The sequence below is a fragment of the Pristis pectinata genome, chromosome 1, assembly GCF_009764475.1.
Source record: "Pristis pectinata isolate sPriPec2 chromosome 1, sPriPec2.1.pri, whole genome shotgun sequence".
Lineage (NCBI taxonomy): Eukaryota > Metazoa > Chordata > Chondrichthyes > Rhinopristiformes > Pristidae > Pristis > Pristis pectinata.
In genome coordinates, this window is record NC_067405.1 from 138,790,498 (window position 1) to 138,816,716 (window position 26,219).

Sequence of the window (26,219 nt, forward strand, 5' to 3'; positions counted from 1 at the left end):
CCTGCAACCTGGGGGAGGAATCGGTGGAGCTTTGCCGCTGGCGGCCGGAGAAGGGGGCTGGCGGCGTGAATGTGCCCAGGTGTAGCGCAGCGGCCGCGGTAAGGAACACACACACACACCCCGGTAGCCCATCACACCCACAGCACAGCGCAGCGTCACTCTCCCAACCATCCCCATTGCATCATCCACCTCGCTGCTACGGGGGGGGGGGGGGGGGGGGGTTGCACGGCCCGGCAGCCTCGAACCCTCGGGGGCCAAGCACCCGACCCCTTGGTGGGGTTAAACCTCCCTGGAATGGGATTTTGGTTTAAAACGGCCGCTGTGTTTCAGAGACACAAGAGATTCTGTAGATGCTGGAATCTGGAGCAACACACAAAGCACTGGAGGAACTCAGCGGGTCAGGCAGCATCTATGGAGGGAAATTAACAGTCGACGTTTTGGGTCGAGACCCTTCATCAGGACTGGAAAGGAAGAGGGCAGAAGCCAGAATAAGAAGCTGGGGGGAGGGGGAGGAGCACAGGGTGATAGGTGAGTTCTGGCTTCTGCCCTCTTCCTTTCCATTCCTGAAGGATCTCGACCCTCAACGTTGACTGTCCATTTCCCGCCATAGATGCTGCCTGGCCCGCTGAGTTCCTCCAGCGCTTTGTGTGCGTGTCTCTGTGCTACAGGACCCCCCAGTGACAGTATAACTCCAACCCCCCCACCCCCCCGACTCAAGACCCCTGCTGGAAGAGTCCGTTGCAGGAACCCCCGCAGACGCTGCTGGACCTGCTGGGTTCCTCCTCCGGCAGATGGGCTGTGGCTCCGGATCCCAGCGCCCGCGGTCTCCTCCTGTCTCTGCTGCAGGAACTGAGCGGCGGGTCGAGCAGCGTCTGCGGAGCGAGGGGAAGAGGTACCGTCGACGTTTCGGGTCGAGAGTCCTTGCATCAGGAGTCCCAGCAGACAGTTTGGAGCTCCGGACCGCAGTCTCCCGTGTCCCGGGGCTAAGTTCGACCCGGGCAATGGAACTACAGCGACGTGTGACACAACCAGAGAGAACGGCTCATAAATACACTGAACCCAACCCAGCGCACCGTGTACCGAGTCAAGATTTCTAATACTTCATTTACAAGAAGATACTTTGTGGGTTGCATTGAGTTAAGGACATTGACCTGTTTGCCCGTGGCTCCGGCGTCCCGCGTCGTGCTCTCGCCCTCCTGCTGTCTGCTGCCGCCGTGTTTGCCAGTCGGGACACCCCTGAGGAACACGAACAGAGTGGCGAGAGAGATGAGGAACAGCCGGACGGTCCCTCTGATGAACCGCATCGCCTCGCCCTGCGGAGAGCGAGTGTCTGCGTGTGGTTCGGGGAGGGGGAGTCGCTGAGTCCCGCGATGTTGGGTGTGTTTGGGGTGGGGGGGGGGTGGAGGGAGTATTCTCAGCACAGTCTGCCCTTCCCCTCCACCGCAGGAAACCCCTCCCCGCCCCCGACCCCCTTTCACGAACAGTCCGTGTCTGACACTCCGGTGAAACTGACAGCCACCGCGTGTCGGTGCGGAGGGGAGGAAAGGTGGGGAGGTTTAGTCTGCACCCTGCCGCAGATCTCCACTGTCCAAACCTCCTGGTGCCCTCTGTGTCGCTGGGACAGACGCTTGGCTCTCGCTCCCACTCTCCCCCTGGATCGCTCCTGTCCGCACCGTGCACGGATAACTCCCCCTCGCCGACCGTCTTCGCTCTGCCTCCGACCCGCTGATAAAGAGAAGTCCAAGTCAGCCGAGACGTCAAAGGCTTTAGTGACGTGTGGGCGGGGGAAGAGAGACTTAAATACTTTAAGGAGTGAGAGGCGAAGGGGAGAGAGGTCAAGGGGGGTTAGGGAGAGAGAAGAGGCGATTATCCCGTGGCCAAGGCGGTGAGATAGGAAATTATGGCAACGTGTAGATAAACCGGGAGGAAGTCGCACCAAGCGGCGAGCATGTGGGACGCGGAGTCAGAGACAAGGGTGAAACAAAAGCAAGGGCGAGGCCTTTAGGTCAGCGAAGGAAGCGGCGAGGCGGCGCTGCGAGCGAAAACCGGTTCAGGTGCTCCCGGAGGAAGCGACGGGTGTCGGTGGGAGTGGGGGGGGGGCGGTGCGGTGCGGGCAGGGGTGGGGAGATGTGAAGGTGGATGGGGGGAGCTGGAGCTGTGGGGAGAGACAGACAGGAGAGGGGTGGGGGTGAACTCCACGTAGAATAAAAACGCAAACTTCAGGAGAGAAAGGGAGATGTTCTCGTGTGGAGAGACGAGGAGGAACGCTCCCCCGAGGTGGGACACGGGCGCAAACAGGAGGGCAGAGACGGGCAGGGAAGTGGATGTTTGGATGGTCACCGAGACGCAGGAGCGGGACACAGGGGTTAACAACAGAGGATGGAGGGGCGAGAGGGACAGGGGTGAAATCTGCATTGGAGCCCATTTATCAGCGTTAATTGGACGCTGTCTGTCCGGCCAGTTAAAGGCACCAACGCGGCCCATTGCAATGAGACCCCCGGGTGCTCCTGGCTGGATGATCAGGACACGTCCTCGGGGCCCCCAGCCCACATCACAGTTACCCGGACTTCACCCCTCCTGCCCTGCACTTTCTGGGGGGCTGACTGTACGCAAACTGGCTGCCGTCCGTGCCTACCTTTCAAGACTTTAGAAGTACTTCGTTGAGTAAAGTGTCCAGGAAAAGTACAGTAAAAATGCAAAGGGTTCCTCAGTGCAGGAGGTAAGACAGAAAGGAAAGGTTTGGGGGGAATTGGGCCAAATGCAAGCACACAGAGTTACACAGCAAGGAAACAGGCCCTTCGGCCCAACTCGTCCATGCTGACCAAGATTCCCATCTAAACTAGTCCCATTTGCTCGCGTTTGGCCCGGCACCTGTCCTATCCATGCACCTGTCCAAGCACCCTCTAGATGTTGCTAATGTACCTGCCTCAACCCACTTGCCCCGGCAGCAAATAGAACTAGCTCAGGTAGGCGCCCTGGTCGGCACGGACGAGACGGGCCGAAGGGCCCTTTCCATGCAGAATTACTGCCCGACAGACGTGGAAGGCACGGGAAGAACGGGGAAGATGGGTTCGGGTGCGAGGTACCGCGTGGTGTGGGAAAGGTCCCATTAGGGGGAGAACATCTGTCACCCGATGGGGATTGAGAAGCGGCTCGCCCGCGGGGAAGGCACAGCGCAGGGGCTTGAGAAGCGGAAAGAGCGAAGGAGGTGTACCACGGACCAACAAGCAGGGGACAGAGGGCGAGAGGTGGACGGTAGGAGGCACTGGCAAAGGCTGACGGTTCCCAGAAGGGAGAAGATGGTTGGACAAGGAACGGGGATTGAATGGGGGAACATAGAAGGCGAGCGCCAACGAATCGTGTCAGCAGGGCGTAGAATCGGGTGTGGGGCAAAGAGGAGCAGTTGAAGACCTGGGAACTGATCCCAAGAGATCGAGGGAGGGAAATGTGCAAATGTTTGGGAATAGAAAACGTTGTTTGTGAGGGGGGAAAGGCTTTTTTTGTGTCGAAGCAACACAAAGATAAAAGGATTTCACGGGGGTCATTCCTGCTCAGCGTGTTAATGGGCTTGATTGGGGTTAATGTCTCCGGATGAACATACGTGTGGAGGAACGTGGGCGAGCGTGAGTGAGAGTGCGTTGGATCCTTCCGTTCATCAGGAGTGCTTGTTCTTGAAGTTAACCTTAAACGGCAGGTTAAATGGTTCTGTTTAATCCGCTCAATTCTTCCTAATGTCCAACTTCAATTTAGAAAGAACAGATGAATGTTTCACAGATTGAGATGTAGGAGGTAGGAGTGGTTTTATCCGTTGAGGATCAGACATAGATTAGGATTGGTGCACTAGAAGAGCGAGATCAAATGGGCGCAATCGCTTTCTTCATCGAAAACCATCTTATGATTAAAAGGACGAGGCGCGTTTAACAGCGCTGTTACAAAGTCCCCAAAACGCTTTATGAATTTGCAAAATATAGGAAGCGAGACGCCAATTGGCGCACAGCAAACTCTCCCGAGCAGGAACACGCGGCTTGTGTTAGTGTTATCTGGGAGCTGGAGAATTTTTGAACAGTTCAGGTTTCCTTCAGAAGAGCCTTCACCAGAATTGTTCCCACAATGTTCTGTTGAAGGGTCTTCGACCTTAAACCACAACTGGTTTCTCTCCCCACAGATGCAAGTTCTACGGATGTATAGACTATGTTTAATTTATGTGTTTTTTTGTGAATGTTGTGTCTCTGAAGCTATGAGCCTGTGACGCTGCTGCAAGTAAGTTTTTCATTGCACCTGTACACACATGTACTTGTGCAGATAGCAATAAACTCAACTTTGACTTTGGCTGGTTGAATTCTTCCAGCATTTCTGTTTTTGCATCAGATTGCAGCACCTGTAATTTTGTTTTCTTTCAGAGGACAGGCGTGGGGGCCGTGGTTTAATGTCTCACTTTGGACAGGGCAGCGCTTTCTCCCGATCCAAACCCAGATGTGCTCAAGGACCTGGAGGGGTCTTTTCTGAGCCAGGCAGGTGCGCTGTGAAGGGACCGTGGGCAGCCGTATTGGCCATTCGAAGGGGACTTCTCTCGGGCCCATGCGCGGAGTTCCTGCCGGACTGAGCCGCGGTGTGGATCTCGGCCTTCTGCCCGTGTTCAATGCACGGGGGTGGGGGGGGGGGGGGGGACACGATCAGAGCAAAGGTGCACATTGAGTCTGGGTGCAAGGCGCAGGGTGCAGACCGGGCCAGGAAAGCGAGCACATCCGAGGCGAGACGGTTTGACCCCAGGGTCGGGGGGTGGGGGAGGAGGAACAGGAAGAATGCACATCTGTACATCTTCATACAGCGACCAAACTCGGAGATGGTCCGGAAAAACAAGGTGTTAACGGCGCACGCTGTCTGCACAAACCAGGGCGTTGGGTTGTGGAAGACGAGAGGGCAATGAGGTTGTATCTTCCCATCTCCTAATGAATGGCGTTTCTTAAAGAATAAACAGGATACTAAATGAAAATCAAAAATAAATCCCAGGCACCTGTCCAGATGAAGGGTCTCGACCCGAAACGTCGAGTCCATCTATCTCCCTCCACAGACGCTGCCCGACCCGCTGAGTTCCTCCAGCACTTTGTTCGAGTACATTGCAGACGCTGGTTCTGGCAAAGGGTCTCGGACCTTTCTGTGCGCCCCCCCCCCCCCCCGCCTCCCCTCTTTTGTCCACCTATCACTGCTCTGCTTTTCCCTCCTATATATTGGGCTTCCCCTTTTCCTATCTTCAGTCCTGAAGAAGGGTCCTGACCCGAAACGTTGACCGCCTGCTTTTCTGCACGGATGCTGCCTGGCCTGCTGAGTTCCTCCAGCATCATCGTGTTTTTCATCCAGATTCCAGCATCTGCAGTCCTTTGTTTCTCCTTTCTGTATTTATTTATTATTGTATTTATTATCACTGTTTACTCTGTGAGTTTCAGGCCAGCAAGGAATTTCATTGCACCCTGGTGTGTATGACAATACACTAATCTGAATCTGACCTGAACCATTAACCATTTCTCTCTCTTCAGGCACTGCCTGACCAGCTGAGTGTTTCCAGTGCTTTCTGTTTTTAACCCGGGAAACTAAATGTTTGTTAGAGGCTCTTAGATAGGCACATGAATGTGCAGAGAATGGAGGGATATGGACATTGAGCAGGCAGAAGGGATTAGTGTAATTAGGCGTAAATAGGTTTATTCTTGTCAAAATTCAGTTTGTCCCCTTTGACTCTCACCAACTTTTATCGATGCACCATAGAAAGCATCCTATCTGGATGCATCACAGCTTGGTACAGCAACTGCTCTGCCCGGACCACAAGAAACTGCAGAGAGTTGTGGACACAGCCCAGCACATCACAGACACCAGCCTTCCCTCCTTGGACTTTACCTCTGGTCGTCTTGGTGAAGCAGCCAGCATAATCAAAGACCCCACCCACCCGGGACATTCTCTCTTCTCTCCTCTTCCATTCGGGTAGAAGATACAGGAGCCTGAGGGCACGTACCACCAGACTTAAGGACAGCTTCTACCCCACTGTGATAAGACTATTGAACAGTTCCCTTATACAATGAGATGGACTATGACCTCACGATCTACCTTGTTGTGACCTTGCACCTTATTGCACTGCACTTTCTCTGTACTGTTATTGTTTTTACCTGTACTACATCAATGCACTCTGTACTAACTCAATGTAACTGCACTGTGTAATGAATTGACCTGTACGATCAGTTTGTAAGACAGGCTTTTCACTGTACCTCGGTACAAGTGACAATAATAAACCAATACCAATACAACGTACTGAGGTGCAGTGAAAAACTTGTCTTGCATACCGTTCATACAGATCAATTCATTATATAGTGCATCTAGGTAGTACAAGGTAAAACAATAACAGAACACAGCAAAAGTGTCACAGCTACAGAGAAAGTGCAGTGCAGGCAGACAATAAGGTGCAAGGTCATAACGAGGTAGACTGTGAGGTCAAGAGTCCATCTTATCTAGGCGTTTAATTGTTGGTTTAATTGGTTAGGCACAACATCGTGGGCCGAGGGGCCTGCTCCCGGGCTGTACTGTTCCATGATCTATGTTGTAAGGACCAAAGACACAACATCCCCACTAAACGGCCCAGTCGGCGGGTTGAAAGACAACAGACTGCTTAGGAGAAGCCGTCTATTCCAGCATTTTCAAGCATTTCTTATTGTTTGTAAGTTCTTACCGGTAATGTGTTCCTGAAGCATTCTGTTAAAAGCCACTGTCACATTCAACAGTAAAAAAAAAGCAAACTGCCGGAGGAACTCAGCGGGCCGGGCTGCATCTGTGGAGGGGAATGGACAGTCGACGCACCGGGTCTCGACCCATAATGTCAACCGTTCATTTCCCTCCACAGATGCCGCCTGACCCGCGGATTCTATCAGCAGTTTGCCTTTTTTTCTAGATTCCGGCAGCTGCAGTCTCTTGTGTCTGCACCCAGCAGTTTGCTGGAATTGAACGTCTGATTTTGATGATGAAGGTTCAGGGGGGAATCACCGTGTGACCGGGTAAAATCCTTTTGGTTACTTATCGTCGTTCTAAAAGGACCCAGAGAAATTGCATGGATAAGTTCAGGGCTAAAAGCGATTGAACTGCAGAAAAAAACCCATTTGCAAAGCAGATAATCATCAAAGGCGAAGGGGGAGGCAATGAGTGGGGCGGGGAAGAGGTGAGGTGGCTGCTGGCGGACCTTCTGAAGTGATTAGACCCCGAGCGAGCGCACTCCGAGGGTCCGGCCCGTTATCTGTTCTGTTTCTTGGTCTTCAAAAGTCAGGGCCAGAACCCGCAGTCCAGACCTCCTGCAGCTTGAAGCTCCCCGAACAGCATCGCTGTTCCTCCAAAGGTGCAATGACCGGGTTTATCGTGCGGGGTCCCATTAACGTAACCCCCCCACTGCCGGGCTCACCTGCCACATCTTCCAGTTGGACGCATCCCGCAACCGAGGAATTTGCAATTATTTGCGACTGACTGCAACCCCGCAGTGGTTAATTATCACCACCGGCTTCCCTACCATGAACAGACCCGTATTCCTTGATGTCCCGGCTATCGGAAACCTCAGCTCTTGTTTCTTTCCCCACCGACCCTGATCCCTTGTCACTCGGCGTTAAAGGAACATCTGTCTTTACCACAGCTAAATTCGCTCACTCAGCACCCGGCCAAGCAGGTGAACGGCGTGGGCACATGTATTGCAAGATTACATGACCATGGAACTCTCTCCCGAACAGCGCCGTGGGTACACCCACGCCTCAAGGACTGCAGTGGTTCAAGGAGGCAGTTTACCACCACTCAAGGGCAACTCGGGATGGACAATTAAGTGCTGGCTCACAGGAGATGCTGGGATCTGGAGCAACAGACACAAAGTGCTGGAGGAACCCAGCAGATCAGACAGCACCTGTGTGTGTCAATGCTGGCTCAGCCCATGTCCCTTGAATCACACAGAGCACAGGCTGGAATAGTTACTTAGAGAGTACAGCGAGATTGGCATCTTTATTTTGGATAAATTGAGAATTAATGGCGGGGGGGGGGGGGTTTAAAACCTAACTATTTCGCAGAACACCTGCGCTCTGTCCATAACCACGAGCTGCAACTCCCCCTCCCACACTCCCACAGTCCTCAGCTTCCTCCACCGCCAGGAGAATTCCAAGCGCAAACTGGAGGAACAGTGCCTCATTTTCCGACTTGGAACCTTTTTGAAGGAAAATGTACCATGGAGATGTGGTCGATGTTCAGGGATCTTATGCAGGATGTTAGGGATAAATATGTCCCGGTGAGGCAGAGAAGGAATGGCAGGGTGAAGGAACCGTGGGTGACGAGAGAGGTGGAACGACTTGTTAGGGAGAAGAAGGTAACATACGTGAGGTATAAGCAGCAAGGTTCAGACAGGGCCCGTGAGGAATATAGGGTAGCGAGGAAGGAACTTAAGAAAGGGCTGAGGAGAGCTAGAAGGGGACATGAAAAGGCTTTGGCTAGTAGAGTTAAGGAAAATCCCAAGGCCTTTTTCAAGTATGTGAAGGGTAGGAGGATGGCTAGGGTAAAGGTAGGTCCGATTAAGGACAAAGGTGGGAGAATTTGCCTGGAGGCGGCGGAAGTGGGAGAAGTTCTCAATGAGTACTTCTCTTCGGTATTCACCAGGGAGAGGGGTCTTGATGATGCGGAAGGGAGTGCTGGTAGGGGTAATGTTCTCGAGGTTGTAGATATCAAGAGAGAGGATGTGTTGAAGTTGTTAAATAATATTAAGACAGATAAATCTCCGAGGCCTGACGGGATTTTCCCCAGGCTGCTTTGAGAGGCTAGGGAGGAGATTGTTGAACCGCTGGTAAGGGTCTTTGAGTCCTCGTTGTCCACGGGGATGGTGCCAGAGGATTGGAGGGTTGCGAATGTTGTCCCCTTGTTCAAAAAAAGTAATAGGGATAGGCCAGGGAACTATAGACCGGTGAGTCTCACGTCTGTGGTGGGTAAGCTGTTAGAAAGGATTCTAAGGGATAGGATTTATGAACACCTCGAGAATCATGGACTGATTAGGGACAGCCAGCATGGCTTTGTGAAGGGAAGATCTTGCCTCACAAGCCTGATAGAGTTCTTTGAGGAGGTGACCAGGAAGATTGATGAGGGCAGTGCGGTGGATGTGGTTTACATGGATTTTAGTAAGGCATTTGATAAGGTTCCTCATGGTAGGCTTCTTCAGAAGGCCAGAGGCCAAGGGATCCAGGGAAGCTTGGCTGTGTGGATTAGGAATTGGCTTGCATGTAGAAAGCAGAGGGTTGTGGTGGAAGGAGTGCCCTCAGATTGGAAGGCAGTGACTAGTGGTGTCCCGCAGGGATCGGTTCTGGGACCTCTACTTTTTGTGATATTTATAGATGACTTAGATGAGGGGGTGGAGGGCTGGGTTAGTAAGTTTGCGGACAACACTAAGATCGGCGGTGTTGTGGATAGTGTGGAGGGCTGTCAGAGCTTACAGAGGGATATTGATAGGATGCAGAGCTGGGCTGATGGAGTTCAATCCAGAGAAGTGTGAGGTGGTACACTTTGGAAGGACAAACTCCAGGGCAGAGTACAGGGTAAACAGCAAGGTACTTGGCAGTGTGGAGGAGCAGAGGGATCTGGGGGGTTCATATTCACAGTTCATTGAAAGTTGCCTCACAGGTGGAAAGAGCAGTTAAGAAGGCCAATGGGATGTTGGCTTTCATAAGTCGCGGGATTGAGTTTAAGAGCCACGAGGTGATGATGCAGCTTTACAAAACTCTGGTTAGGCCACACTTAGAGTACTGTGTTCAGTTCTGGTCGCCTCATTATAGGAAGGATGTGGAGGCGTTGGAGAGGGTGCAGAGGAGATTTACCAGGATGCTGCCTGGATTAGAGAGTATTGAATATGAGGAGAGGCTTAAGGTGCTAGGGCTTTATTCACTGGAAAGGAGGATGAGAGGAGACATGATAGAGGTCTATAAAATACTGAGAGGAATAGATAGAGTAGACAGTCAGTGCCTCCTTCCCAGGGCACCAATGCTCAGGACGAGAGGTCATGGCTTTAAGGTTATGGGTGGGAGGTTCAGGGGAGAGGGTGGTGGTGGAGGAGGCAGATACATTGAACAGGTTCAAGAGCTTGTTGGATAGGCATATGGAGGAATGTGAGATAGAGGGATATGCGGGAGGAAGGGGTTAGGTAGTGTGAGGGTGGTTTGATGGACTGCACAACATGGTGGGCCGAAGGGCCTGTTTTGTGCTGTATGGTTCTATGGTTCTTGCAGCCTAATGGCATGAACATTGAATTCTCCCACCTTAGGTAATTCCCCCCCCCCCCATGCTTGTTCTCATTCCTAGCCCCTTTTTCCTTTCTCTCTCCTTAACTTTGACTCCCCCCCCCCCCATGGATCTGCTCTCCCCTCCTCCCCCAAACCTGCCTATCACTATCTCTTACCTTCATCTGCCTATCACTATCTCTTACCTTCATCTACCTATCACCACCTTGTGCCCACCCTACCTCCCCTCTTTTGTCCACCTATCACTGCTCTGCTTTTCCCTCCTATATACTGGGTTTCCCCTTTTCCTATCTTCAGTCCTGAAGAAGGGTCCTGACCTGAAACGTTGACCACCTGCTTTTTTCCACAGATGCTGCCTGGCCTGCTGAGTTCCTCCAGCATCCTAGTGTTTTTCATCCCTTTTCTCCGGCAGTTCCTCAGGATTGGGGATTATTCTGCAGCTGAGACTGACATGGGACCCGCAGCCTGTTCCACAGACAGGGGCAAGTGACTGACTGTTTGGAGGGAGAGGTAGCACAATACCTCCACCATTTACACTAAACACCCTTGTGCTCCGCTGCACAGCCTCAAGGTCCTCAGCACCATCCTCACTGCCTCTCCTCCACTCCAATACAGTCATGGGCCAGGGATTCCCTGCAATCAGTAGGGGGTTCTTCACACTTTCATCACAGCCTGTCCATCCCATAATCTTCTCAGGATAGAGTTCCAAGTTTTCCATGGCCCATAAAACAGTACAGCACACGATCTACCTTGTTGTGACCTTGCACCTTATTGCACTGCACTTTCCTGTAGCTGTGACACTTTACTCCGTACTGTTATTGTTTTTACCTGTACTACATCAATGCACTCTGTACTAACTCAATGCAACTGCACTGTGTAATGAATTGACCTGTACCTCGGTACAAGTGACAATACTAAACCAATACCTTTGGCCCACTATGTTGTACCGATTATGATTCCAAATGAAACTAATCCCTTCTGCCTTCACGTAGACTCTCTCTCTCCATTCCCTTCACCTACCACTGTGTGTAAAAAAACTTCACCAGCACATCACCTTTAAACTTTCCCCCTCTCACCTTAAACCCGTGCCCTCTAGCATTTGACATTTACACCCTGGGAAAGGGACTCTGTCTACCTTATCTATGCCCCTTATAATTTTATAAACTTCTAGCAGGTCTCCCCTCAGCCTCCGACACTCCAGAGAAAACAATCCAAGTCCATCTAACCTCTCCTTACAGCTAATAACTGGGAGTTACTGGGCCCAAGTGCTGGAGTTGTTAGCCTGGAACAGAACCAGACATTGGTTTGCTTCCAGATAGAGTCATACAGCACAGAAACAGGCCTTCAGCCTATGCCGACCAAGATTTCCACCTGGTCCCGTTTGCCCCAATCCCTCTAGACCTTCCCTATCCATGTACTTGTCCAAGTGCCTTTTAAACATTGTTAATGTACCTGCCTCAACCACTTCCCTTGGCAGCTCATTCCATATACTGACCACCCTCTGGGTGAAAAAGTTGCCCCTCAGGTTCCTACTAAATCTCTCCCCTCTACCCTATGCCCTCCAGATGAAGCAGGAATCACTGTTCGAGTCCCTGGATGGTGGCAAGAGGTGAGAGGACAGGTGTCACTACTCAAGGTAACTTACTCTTTCTGTCCTGGTAACTGGCTATTTCTACTGATCATCCACCTGTGATTTTGGCTGTTTTTCCCCTCCTGGTATACCATGGCCTGTTGGGCATGTCCCTCAGCCTCACTATAAGCAACACCTAACAGACAAAGCCACAGTTACTCATTTGGGCGCACCCTAACGGAGATATCCTTTTATCGATGCACCACAGAAAGCATCCTATCTGGATGTATCACGGCTTGGTACAGCAACTGCTCTGGCCAGGAGTGCAAGAAACTGCAGAGTTGTGGGGACAGCCCAGTGCATCACAGACACCAGCCTCCCCTCCTTGTACTCTTGTCTATACCTCTCGCTGTGTTAGTGAAGCAGCCAGCATAATCAAAGAGCCCACCCACCCGGGTCATTCTCTCTTCTCTCCTCTTCCATCAGGTAGAAGATACAAGAGCCTGAGGGCACGTACCACCAGACTTAAGGACAGCTTCTACCCCACAGTGATAAGACTATTGAACAGTTCCCTTATACAATGAGATGGACTCTGACCTCACGATTTACCTTATGATCTTGCACCTTATTGCACTGCACTCCGTAGCTGTGACACTTTGTACTGTTATTGTTTTTACCTGTACTACCTCAATGCACTCTGTACTAACTCAATGTAACTGCACTGTGTAATGAATTGACCCGTACGATTGGTATGCAAGTTTTTCACTGTACCTCAGTACAAGCAACAATGATAAACCAAAACCCCTCCATCACCCTCTCTGCATTCAAAACAGACTCAATTTCTTGCTTTCCCAGTTCTGATGCAGCAAACTCTATGCCTGCTCTGCTACGGTTTTAAGGGTTTACAGAATTTATAATCAGTACTTTAATAAATCTTTCAACCATGCCAATGACAATACAGTCAGATATTCACATGGAAGTTGCACTAAGTGTGCTTGTGTAATATTTGATTCATACAGTGCACCAAGACCATCAGGGAATCACAGAATGGCTAGTTTTGCACTTGTCGTTGTATTTATTATTACGATGTACAATGTTTACTTTGTGAGCTCATGCTAACATGGAATTTCATTGCATCCTGGTGTATATGATAATAAACTAATCTAATCAGGTGGCAGCCATTTGACCCACTGAGTTGTACCCGTTCTGAGAGAAATCCCCTGCCCCTCCCCAAATATCTGTGAAACCAGGAAGATACACAATAGAAGGGCTGATCGGAAGGTGCTCCTTTACATCAGGGCACTTGTAAGAAATTACAAACATTGAGTTACATCATAAATGGGATATGTAATCAGAAAATGCTGAAAAATGTTACGTCAACTGCAGTGAGAAACAGGATTAGTGTTTCAGACTGATCTTTCATCATTTGACAACTTAACTACAGACCCAGGGAAGGAAGGGTGGGGTTAAAGGAAATATTTTGGGTGGGGGAAAAAAGAATAAAACCACACTGATAACTAATGAGCCTTACCGATGGTCTAACCAAGTATTCAAATAACTTCAAGACAAAGCAGGGTACCATACAATGGTAAATGTTACACTTTGCATGACCCAACTACTTTAAGTAAACTATTCATTGCTTCCAAAAACTTGATGCAAAAACTGTAAAAATGGCAGCATGTGCAAAGTGTAGAAATTCACCATTTTTACAACTGCCCCACATATTGCTGGCCCTGAGCAATGCTGCAAGATTCCAATGCAATAGCAATGTCACAGACACTGGGTAACCTTCTGAAACAGAACACTATGTGTGGCAGTGTAACAAGGCACAATGGAAGAAATGCACTTTAGCAGAGTACAAATCTGTCATGAGTAATGACACAATTAGATATACTGAAAGTCTTTATTGAGAACATTTTACAATTATCAGTTATTTTTAAGCAGTTATTGATTCTCCAGTGTCAATAATATAATGCATGTTGAAAACAATGCAAGAATAAAGTACACTTTCATAAACCAATGGTGTTTGCAAAATCACATTCAAGGTAAAAGGCTGATTAGATTTCAATACAAACATTATTGTACTCAGGGAGTCCTGTCAAAAAAGTACATTTATAACATCTTGTGTACAAAAGGGCAGGTTATGTACAGAAGCAACAATTAAGTGATATCACTTGCATTTACAACACTGCAATTTGATATTTCACTGTTAGGACCAAGATCATTTGAATCAGAAACAAACTAAATGAAACACGATTGCTGGAATGTGCATTTATCACAGCACAAGGAAACTTCACTTTCACCCTGTACTGCTGCTCACAATCAGGATCTTGTACATCTCCACAAATTGGGATTTGTAATCCTTCGACATAATTTAGAGACTTTAAAAATATCTAAGAAGGAGTCATGCAATACAAAATGGAGTCATTAATTCTGTGAGAAAAGAAATCCCAAAGTCTTGTGAACGTTTCCCAAGACTGGCAAAAGTTTATGGCCGTTTTAATTATGAGCCCAATTATCTTTCAAGTTTCATGAACATACACTATAGTTGGATGACTACACACCACTTTGGAGATTGCACCCTTCAGCGCGGCCTGAAGATTGCAAGTCAAAAACTTACTCTTGATTACAGTAACAACCATAACAAAACCACTTTTAATCTGAAGTCAGATATCAGGATGCTACACACTGCATTCAACATCAACACATTTGGATGACTTATTTTTAAATGTGTGATTCAATTTAAAAAAAGCTGCCTTATAGAATGGATGTTTGGATTTCATTGAAAACATTCAAAGACTGCATGAAATGGCACTTCATCTGTAGATTGCATGTTTTGATACTACCTGATTTCAACAGGACCCTTGCTACATTGCCAAAAGGGAACAAAAAAAATTACACAAATGCACAGACTATAGAATCAAGGAAGAATTCTGGACATCAAATCAGAAAGTCGGAACTGAATTGACACATGGATCAATCTTCTGCTCACATGTGGCAAGTAGGTTGGAGCAATTCTCCAAATATAACTTTTAAAGTCAATTTCTGTACTATGCATTTATCTGGTCCCTTGAAAAAATATTTCACCTGCCTTACTTTAAGCAACATGGGAATGCACTTTAATGCTGGCCACTTGTGTGATGAAACTTGCATAAATAACAGCACTCAAAGCACAGTGGATGGCAATCTCTTAAAGTCAATGTTAAATCAGACAATGTTTTAATGTCAGGGCAGAACACCAGATGTGTTATATAGGACAACAAATCAACATATTCAAGTTTTTCTTTTCATTCCCCCACCCCCAAGTCCTGCAATTCCCATCCTAACGTCATTTTAACAAGGATTACATTTGTAAGGGGTACATTTGTTAACTAGCACCTCCCCTTCATAACACTATCACCCTGCAGTACCTGTACTGGCCTTTTTTGCTTATATAAAAAAACACAAGAGCAGCGCTTTTGTTTAAAAATGGTCTCAGGAGAAGTCCTTCAATGCCCAAAGTGTGCAAACCTGATCATGCAACCAGCCCTGGGAACCTTACAATCTGCCAAAGTGTTACCAATAAAAAAAATGATCGCCCTCAATCGTGAAATAACAATGCAGTTTGTTACAAGAACAATCTACCTTTGCTGCCAATGTGCAAAGTTACAAAAGAATAATATTTTGAACCTGGGTTTAAGTGCATTTAAAAGTTTAAACTTTCATAGCTCCAGTCATACCTAAACACCAGTGTATAAAGTTTATAAATGTCTTAAGTCCTTATCATTTGCTGCACTCCCATGAACACCTCAGACCATTACCATTCATAGGTGGAGATGGTGGACATGCAACCTCTCAGTTTCTGCAAGCCTGCATCAGTTGAACATGTACCATTTTACTTCCCCCCCACCCACCACCCCCCGTTTCATTACAGCTTGGCTGAGATTGAGAGCACACTCTCTACAAATGCACCTTCAGGAAATAAAAGGCGTTTTTAGCAGAAAAGAACCCTTGCACATATAGAAAACAAGGTCACATACAGAAGACTACCATTTACATTATTTAAATTCCAACAGTTTAACCCCCTTTCAAAATAAGTGATATTTTCCACCGAGGAAAGTAATTGCATTTTCTTTAAACATAGCAATATTAAAAAGATTTATTATATATATATATATATATATAAAGGTCTGCATAGCTTCAATTGCCATGTGCTTGTATAAGGGTCTCTGTATGGTCTTTCATAACTGCCTCGACCATCAGTTGGAATCAGTACAACTACTGACTTGTCTCAAATTGGCAGCATCCTGATCATACAGCTAAAAATAACCACACTCACGAGCTTAACATTTACATAGAACAGGGACAGGGAAAAGATTTACAGACTTAAAATCAGAGCTAACTGATGATAGTGAAATTTTGGATGTACAAATATAACAAAAGCTTATGTTTATGAAACACTTCATGAAATCACAAGGAATAATTTGCATGTCAAGATATCAAATCGCCTAAAGGTTTACAACAAAATTGAGGGTTTCTTCCATTAAATGGGCACGTACAATATAGCAATACTGAAACCCTCTTCTCAACCTCCTAGACCACCCCCAGTCACATTATAGGTGGGAGGCCAGTTCCTAGAATCAGCACACACTAGAACAGTGCAACAAATTTAGCCACAGAGCAAAGCACAAAATAAGCACTGGCAGAAGATATTCCTTTCAACTGCTCATCTAGTTTATGACATCACCTGAAGATGATCAATTTCAAAGTGTTCTTCACACTCCTGGACTAGCATCATTTTACCAAATCTATTGCCTGATTATCTACCTGGAACATGTACACTTTCCACTTGATCTCTGATTATTATTTTCAAAAGCTATGGGTACGTAAGATTTGAAGATGAGTTGCTTGCCAGGGCAACCCCTTCAATATTGCATGTATATTGCACAGTGTGGAAGTAGTTTTTTTTAAAAAAAACACTACAAGTAAAGATACCAGAGAAATAAACACTCAAGATTCAGATGTTTACTGATTCACTGATATCTCCTTGAGTGTTTAAAAGCTTAAAGGAAATCCTGGCAAGCCTACACTACATAGCAACAGCCTACTCCAAGGTACACTCAAATATCCTTTAATAGATACCTACAGCTTTATAATACACAGAATTCATAAGAGTAAACAGACCTTCAGAACGAAACAGATCTCTCTATTTTAAGTGGAATTTACATTAACTATATTTCCCTTAATAGGCTGTATATACCAGACTCGGCTGAAAATTGGGTATTTCTCTTCCTGGTTGGGAGGAAAGAAGCAAAATTGAAGACCATCATGGCCATCCTTCATGAGGATGAAAAACAGTCCACTAAGGAGAGAGGAGGCTACAGGAAAACCCGACAGGGACAAGTACACAAGTGGAGGTGTAGCGGGCGAAGGGTTAGAACCGAGGACTATTTATAGCTTTGAATGGCTCTGGACAGCTTCTTGGGATGGTACTTTACTTGCAGCAAGAGTCTGGTCATGAACTGAACAAAAATCCAAGATTCAAAGGCCCAATATCTAGAACTTCACACTCCTCTAGAAAGGCATCTCCAGTTTACAAGAACATAATTATGTAGTTTGTAATGTAAACAGATTGATCTAGGATCATGTAACAAAAAAGCACACTTAGAATATACAGTCACAAACTGCCCAAGTGGCAATCCAATAAATGCAGCTCAAAACATAACTGAATTTTAATGAGCAGTGATAGGTAACTCCTACCTTTCTAAAAGTGTAACATGCCACAGGAACTAACTCTACATTTGCTTACAATGATTTGATGCTTTTTTTTAAAAAAAAAACCCTTCAGTTGAAAGGAAGTGAATCCACTCAATTAAGGAATCACAAATCCTGATCTGTGTAACTTAGTACACTCTGTGAAGAAGCTCAACCCTTAAGATTTCAGGTGAATTTTGTAGTGTTCACATTGATGTGGAAAGAGCCAAAACAAAACAGAATCAAAAGGGTAATGATTATAAAGCACTACTCAAAAAAGTAAAATATAGAATGCCAATATAGTGGTCAGGATTCCCAAACCATATCTGTGTCATGCTACACATGAAATCTTCACTTTCACATTTGGATACAAAATTTCCAATATATTCTCTGGTCCAGCTATCAAATTGACTATTCTTTGGATTTTTAAAAAAATATTTTTCTCCCTTATTTTCCCCTTTCTGGAGGCATAGATTGTGTAGTTTTCAGGCATGAGCTGCCTTCTCCCAGCCGCCACCATCCTCAACACTCAATCTTCTGAGTAGGCACTGCCAATATAATGCATGATTCTTATTCTGTCCTCACCCAAATCCACATATTTCAGGAGGGGGTCACTGGACAGCAATACTGATCAGGAATCCTGATCATTTCCTACTTTCCCTGCTCACGGGCACAGCTAAGCCCCTGCGATACAAAGAACTGCAGCACAACTGGGAAGATGCAGGCAGGGATCAGCCAGCTCAGAATAGATCAAGCAACAATGCTAGAACTTTCTTACTTTGCATGCCTCAGATCCACACCGAGTGCACTGCACCATCAGCCATCAAGTCATTGGGCAGCTGCCTTCTTCAAATCAATGAGTGGAATTTCAAAAACTAGGCCAGAGGAAAGTCTGGGAACAAGATACAAGGGGAGTTGTTCCATTTGTACACAGGGACATTCCTCAGCTCCAATTTCAGAACAACTTCTTGGATATGGTTTCACTTTCTCTTCAACACTATAACGGCCAATGACTGGCCAGTGCACCGTCAAGCCTTAGTGCAACACTTCAGTGAGCATCATCAGCTCAACTCTAAACATGAACGAAGCAGAAGAACTTCCCATCCTTCCACATAACCACATTCTCGCCCTGCCAGCCACACTATCTGCGCAGAAATCATGCAGCTCTCTAGCCAGTCAAAATTCTGGAAATTGTATGATCTTAAATGTTGTTCAAGAAACTCAAGGGTCAACCTAACAGCAAAAGCATGAGCACTGCAACACACAGGAAGTGTGCCTTTCACTGTATAGCTGAGCCTTCATTTGATAGCTTCTTGTCAGCAAATAATTAACAGAAAAATGAATGAAAAATATTCCATGTAGGTCAAGTAGAATGAATGACAATTGTGGAGAGACAATTGTGCCCACTGCCTATTAAACAATTTAAGTAAATCTCATATCTTCATATTGTTATTGCAGGAATGTCTTTTACAAAAACATTACAACCTGATGCATATTATTTGCACATACAACACCCACAGTTCAAGTTTCCAAGGAGGTACCCACACCCCTTTCCGCTACCCCAGGGACCAAGGATATTCACCACCAGTGCTTAGTGAAGGATTGATTGAAGCTCAGCAAATTGAACATAGGTTGGAAAACATGCACACACTGACATCAATGGACCCAACAAGACTTTGATTGCTCTTATTAGTTGTTTTCTAAACAGATGATCTAAAATAAAAATTGCCAGAAAAAAAACCAGGTCACCCCAATGTCCATTAGTGAGCTGAATGTTTGGGGAGTGGGGTGTTGTGGGAGGTGGGGGGGAGGGTAGTATTTGGAAGGGAAGGAAGCAGAGCAAGATCCTTCAGTTGCATTAACTGGAGTGAAGCAACCTAATAAGACAGTGATTAAATCCCCTCTGCTTTTGGGACAACTTGCAGTTTTTAGTGGATGGATAAATCAAATCTTTGCAACAAAACATGGAATAAGCCATTTGTTCACAAAATTTAAAAATATCAAAAGCTCAAAGCATTGATAGTGAGTTCCTTACATACTTTCTTCATTACTTCTATTCAAAATGAAAATGTTTCTCCAGCGTTTCCTTCAAAGTTGACCAATTTTAAACTACATAATAGAAAACCACAATTCCTACAAGCGTGGATTTTGTAAAGTGGAGGATAGCATATCACTGAACTTACAGACATCTTTAACAAGATACCTTTACACACACAAGCATGGAGACTTGCAGGGAAGAGTCATTTGGTAATTCTAGCCAGCACCAACATCAGCCTCAGGAGTTCAATCTCTCTTTTCCAATTGTGCACCAACAAAAACACTTCACAATGATTTAGGTATGGGTTGTTTGAAATAGATTTAGGCTTACCCTGACCAGCCAAACCTCCCCTGCCAAACAAATTCCTGAAAATTTAATCAACATGTGAAGGACCACATTGTAAAGGATCAACAAGACTCGTTAGTGTACTTGAATTGCTTTCTTTGGCAGGGGAGGGGGTGCTTGGGGAGGAAAGTTAGCAAGAATTCAAATTAGACTATGAGAAGAAGGTTCATCAGCAGGGATTTCATGGCTGTGAGAGGGGTCTCATTTTTGCTTGATATGCTTTGCAGCTCACATTCAGCAAGGCTTGAGGGTTAGAAACTCTGAGTAGGTGCCCCATTTGTTTTGATTTCAAGTGATGCTGAAAACCTGTACACACACCTTGTTAATGAAACAAAAATGGCTTTAGAGGCATCAAATATGCCCGTTCACTTTCAGTTTAGGTTTTTTTTCCAAAATATAAATAGATGTGAAAATTCAAAGCATAAAGCAGCCGAGTGGAATCGAACTGAAAACAGAGACTTAGACATGCAAGTGCTTGTCTAACCACGGGAAATTCTTCAATCCTCATTTTCTTCATAGGTGGTTTCATCAGATGGATGGTCAATTAAAGGCTCTAACTTGTGTCGTGAGTATTTCAACTGTAGGAGGTCACCAACCTCTCCGATCACCTTTAAGGCCTAAAAAATATTAATATGCAAAAAGAAACTGTATGAGAACTATACATTAAAGATGCAATGTTCCTATCCTCACCCTAACCCCTCAGGTAAGCAATTCATTTACTTGATAATAGTATTGAAATGGATTTATCCTGTGATCTTTGCATCTTACAAATATTTGAAGTACAGGCACTGCAGCAAAGATGAAAACTGCAAAACGTGTATACAACTCCCACAAGCACAAATATTTTTAATTGAAGTTAATTGCAAAGTATAAATATTAGTCAGGATAGCAGAGTTAACAGCCCTGGTTGTATATCAAAGTAAAGAAAGAGAATGCAGATGTCTTGTGTAGATAAGTGTAAAGTTAAAACAGTATAGTTTAATTTTCAGATATGTCCAAAAACAACACTAATGACATGCATCTGGCAAGATGTTACAATAGCCCTAATATGCTTGATAGGAGCCTGGAGCTCCCAGATCACAAGGTTGTGGTGAGTGGAGGGATCCAGGGCAAACAATGGCCAATAACAATATAAAGTCATCTCAAAGCCAGCCCTTTCAAAGAAAGCATACTCAAAGGTGGAATCAAAATAACTCAAAGGCATCAATGGAATGCTCATGTGAAATTTCTTGAATAAACTGCAGCCAAATTATAGGGAGTTGATCCACTGATATTGGCCAGGCTCACATAGTGCAGCAAGAATTTAATTGCCAAATATAATTCTGCTGGAAGTTTGGACGTTTACGAAACAAATCAACCATCTCTGAAGAAGTCTGGAATACCTTCATCCTTTACAACTTGATAAAAGCCGCATCAAGTAACAGGATTCAATTTAAACCTCTAGTCATTTCTTCATTTGCTGAATAATTCTGAAGTTAGTGTTTCCATGACTGGCGAAGTGTGTGGCATAGATGTCTGACAGTACCAACTAAATCCAAAGTACAAAAGTGATACTCCAATATAAAATACAAATATTAATTGTACAGGAATTGCAATGGAAAATGCCAACTATGGGGCTAGGCAGCTTTAAGCAAATTATTAGGTGAAGATAATATTCAATGTTGTTGAATAAATGCATGAAGCAAATTGATAGTGACTCAAACAAAGCTTTGCACAGGAATTTAAATTTGTGGGTGATTGGGAATGTGCACCCTATGTTTATATATATTTTATATTCTATATATTATATATATATTTTATACATTATATATTTCATATTTTATATATATAATAAGTCAATTATTTGGGTTGGGGAGGAGGAAGTGGGGGGGGGGGTCCGAGCTCTGCTTTTAAACTGACAAAAAACAGTTGGAAGGTATTGATAGAGAAATTGACCTCTCTATTTCAAAACCATGGCAAATCTGTAACAAGCCTGTAACCAATTCATAAGGATGTGCAACCAGTTCTTAGATTTGCCAGTGTAACTATTACTGGACTACGAAAGTAATTTGGGTGATGCACTTAAATATGTGCAGACACAAAGAACTAGATAAAGCATTATTCTACACAGTAGAGTAAAAAGATCTGTACAGAATGTTTTGGATAATCTTGCGTTACAACTGCAGACAAGGGGACAGACTTTTAGTTGCAAGTAAACTACAGAGACACAGATGTGACATGGGTTAGATATAAACTATACATTAATTATAAATGCCTCCCATCCCATTCAGAAAATGATTTGCAATCCCAAACTACCGTGAGTGATGGCAGCACGAGCAAGTTAACTTTTCACAACTAGGTAGTCTAAAGCAGAAAGTTGATCATTGCCATCACAAGTACAGCTCTCCCCACCATCCAAGGCCATGCCCTCTTCTCGATGCTGCCATTGAGCAAGAGGTACAAGAGCCTGAAGACCCACACCTCAAGGTTCAATAATGACTTCTTCCCCACTGCCATCAGGTTCTTGAATTGACATGAAAAACCCCAGTTCTACCTTGGACTGGGTTTCTTTACATCTCTCTCAACCTGCACTAATATCATTATATTTTGTCATGCATGTATAAGTTATGTTAACTTATGTTTGTAATGCACTGTGCTGCAAAGCTAATTTTCATGGCATTTATACCCTGGGTATGCCTATGACAGTAAGTCTGCACTGTGTACAGCCACTAACCATGACACCACATCCAGAAATGGCCAGGGAGAGGTCTGCCACAATTGTTGTGGGATTCAATACTGTTCATTTCCTGGGGAAATAGAGCTCCACGGTATCAGCTGTCACCACAATTATTCAAAGCAAGAGATGAGCCACCCATTGTAGGAATTTCATCCTGCTCAGTTAGGTCCTTCCTCATCATGCAGCAATGTTTATCAGGGGCACTGGACTGTGGATTATGTTTGGTAACAGCCAAATGCCATCATAAAGCCTTGGAACAGTGCCCCACTTCTGAAAAACTTAGGTGGCTTAAAAAAATAAGTTAGAGTTGAAATTCAAGGAAAAACAAGAATTTTTGGGTCAATCCAACACAGAATACTTTGGCAGTACTTAATGGGATTTTATTTAAAACAATGTTCAGTACATGACCCTTGAGGGAAATGCATGCCGAAATGTGCATGTCACTGGGCCAGAGGCACCAATGTACTCATCTCATTTTGGGCTCTTGTTGACTGTAAAGTGCCATTGCTCTTGGCCACATGTTGCATTATTCATTCAGTGGTCTACCACAGGAAACATTTTGGATCAGAAAAACAGATCTGTGGCACCAGAATCAAATAGCAAACGTTGTCCACTCAAGTTTTTGGGTCATTACACACAGACTACCAAAACGTGGCATTGAATCATTCAAATTAGAATGAACTTTTTGCTTTTCCTGCTGATAGGGTTTAGCAAGTTGATTACCTTGCAGAAATTCCAAAATATCCTGATATTGGATTCTCTGGATACATGGTATGCACCACCAAAATGAAAGGCACAAAAATACAAATCCAGTAGAGTTCCATGCAATACAAAGAGCAAAGGTAGATCCTGATCATTGTTTGGATGATAGGTTGTCTATCTCCACTGATTAGAGTCTTGTAATTTACTCTGCAAATGTGTTGGTGTGATTCAATCAGCATTTATTGAAAATACTCCCAGTGATGGATGCTTATTTGATAATGGACTATTACTCAAAACAAAATGAGAGAAATATAATGGGGAAAGTTTTTAACAGCCTTACAAGGGCAATCCAGTAAGTTCCTATTTCAAGATTCTGCCAAGAGATTTCAGTGAGATGGGCCCCCATACACACAACAGGATAATGACCTTGGTGGAAAACAACCAAGAAAAAAAAAATAACAGCATGTCCAGACTCTTGCACTTTGCTGAATAAAATCATTACAGAAGTGATTAAACAGACTGCTCTTCTTCAGTACTTGCCAAATAAACACCACATCTTGACATCTTTTGACAATTATATGGAGTTCATTAGACGAATTTTAAAAGCCTACCGCCAATGCTTAAAACAAAATGTAATCAGTGTAACACGAGACTCCCTCTTGGATTAAGTTGCCACTGCCATGTGGTACTGATTTGGTTATTTTGTTTAAATAAAATGGAGTATTTTATGAACTTCAGGATATAATAGGCTTTCTAATTTAAAATAAAGCACCATATGATTGCAACAACTACAAAGAGTATATTATTCAGGCATGCACAATTGTATGAATACAGTGAATGTATTTTTAGCATTAATGTACATAATGCTAGAGGATTAGACTGTTTCTTATTTAACTTTCATTTTTGACTAAAAATCTCAGAAAGAGCATTGGGTTTTAACAGGTATTTCTTTCGACAAGCATTTCAAAGTCACTGCTGAAAAGCACAACCACAATTTAACCATATTGGCACACACATACATGTACTGCACATAACTTAGCACTTTGTTCCTGTAAATGATGTTTCACAACAGACAAAAAACCCAGAAACAACACACAAAATGCTGAGGAACTCAGGTCAGGCAGCATCTATGCTAGGACAGTAGATGTTTCAGGTCAAGACCCTTCTTCAGGACTGGAAAGAGGGGAGAAGCCAGTATTAAAAAGTGGGGGGAGGGGGTTGGAGCCACAGCTGGCAGCTGATCAGTGGATCCAGGTGAGGGGGAAGATAGGCAATGGCACTGGGGGGTGGGAAAGAGTGGAATGATGCAAGAAGCTGGGAAGTGATAAAAGGGCTGAAGATGGAATCTGACAGGAAAGGACAGTGGACCATGAAATATGGGGAAGGACACAAGGAGGGGAATGTGTGGGTGAAGAGCAGACTGAGAGGGTGGGGAAGGGGAAAGAAGGGGCTTTGGGGCCGGTGAGAGAAGGGAAAATAAAAGGGGGCATGGACAGAGGGGAGTATGAGGTGGACACATGTCAGTGTGGGAATGGGAAGTGGAATTAAAATGACTGGCCACTGGGAGATCCTGGCTATTACGGCAGATGGAGTGAAGGTGCTCGACGAAGCAGTCCCAATCTGTGTCAAGTCTCACTGATGTAGAGGAGGCTGCACCAGGAACACTGGATGCAATAAATGACTGATGGATTCACAACTAAAGGGCTGCCTCACCTGGAAGGATTGTTTAGGGCCCTGAATGGTGGTGAGGGAGGTGGTGTGGGGGGGGCAAGTGTAACACCCAGCGTGGTTGTAGGGATAAGTGCCTGAAGGGGCATGAGGTGGGGAGGGACAAGCAGACAAGGGAGTCACAGAGAGAGCGATCCCAGCGGAAAGTGGAGAGGGGAGGGAAGATGTGCCTAGTGGCGAGATCCTGTTGGAGATGGCGGAAGTTGTGGAGAATGACATGTTGAATGCAGAGGCTTGTGGGTGGTAGGTGAGGACAAGGGGAACTCTATCCCTGTTAAGTCTGGGAGGGGGAATGGGAATGAGGGCAGATGTTTGGGAATAGAAATGTGGGTGAAGGGCTGCATTGATAGCGGGGGAGCGGTGGTGGGAACTGTTTTCTGAAATAAAAGGACATCTTGGATGTCCTGGAATGCAAAGCCTCATCATGAGGACAGATGTGGTCAGAGACAGAGGAACTGGGAGAAGGGAATAGCATCCTTGCAAGTGACAGGGTGGGAAGAGGTGTAGTTGAGGTAACTGTGGGATTCAGTGGGTTTGTAGAAGATGTCAGTGGATAATCTGTCTCCCAAGATGGGACAGAGACCAAGGTGGAAAAGCCATTTTAAATCCACTTCCCATTCCCACAACCGACATTGTCTGTCCACGACCTCCTCTACCGCCAAGCTGAGACTAGACACAGATTAGAGGAACAGCACCTCATATTCCACCTTCGCAGTTCTCCAACCTGACAGCATGAACATCGATTTCTCCAACTTCCAGTAACCCACTCCCCTGTCCATTTTTTGTTTTCCCTTATCCCACCAGCCCCAATACCCCTTTTTGCCCCTCCCTCTCCATCTGCCCCTCACCCACACATTCCTCCCCCCTCACCTCCTTCCCTTATTCCATGGTCCACTGTCCTCTCCCATCATATTCATCTTCTTCAGCCCTTTATCACTTCCACCTATCACTCCCAGCTTCTTGCATCATTCTCACTCTCCCCCTCCCTCACTTGCCTATCTTCTCCCTCATCTGGATCCACCCATCACCCACCAGTTCTTGTTCCACCTCCTCCCTCCACCCTTTCAATACTGGCTTCTCCCTTTCCAGTCCTGATGAAGGGTC

The 26,219-nt window shown here is 45.6% G+C and overlaps 2 protein-coding genes across 3 annotated transcripts in view; both read right to left on the bottom strand.

The window, feature by feature from the left end:
* ism2a (isthmin 2a) overlaps positions 1 to 1,393 on the bottom strand; it is a 44,423-nt gene extending 43,030 nt beyond the window's left edge. The window contains exon 1 of one of the 2 annotated variants that reach the window (XM_052018336.1): positions 1,152 to 1,393. In XM_052018336.1, coding sequence (XP_051874296.1) covers positions 1,152 to 1,304 — 153 coding nt within the window. In that variant the 5' untranslated portion in view covers positions 1,305 to 1,393. The remainder of the gene's footprint in view (positions 1 to 1,151) is intronic. The other variant, XM_052018327.1, reaches the window with a different exon arrangement.
* Positions 1,394 to 13,737: 12,344 nt separating this feature from the next.
* The window catches only part of sptlc2a (serine palmitoyltransferase, long chain base subunit 2a), a 130,846-nt gene continuing 118,364 nt past the window's right edge, over positions 13,738 to 26,219 (bottom strand). Inside the window, exon 12 of the mRNA XM_052012930.1 lies at positions 13,738 to 20,586. Within this exon, the coding sequence (XP_051868890.1) occupies positions 20,467 to 20,586 (120 nt within the window). The 3' untranslated portion in view covers positions 13,738 to 20,466. The remainder of the gene's footprint in view (positions 20,587 to 26,219) is intronic.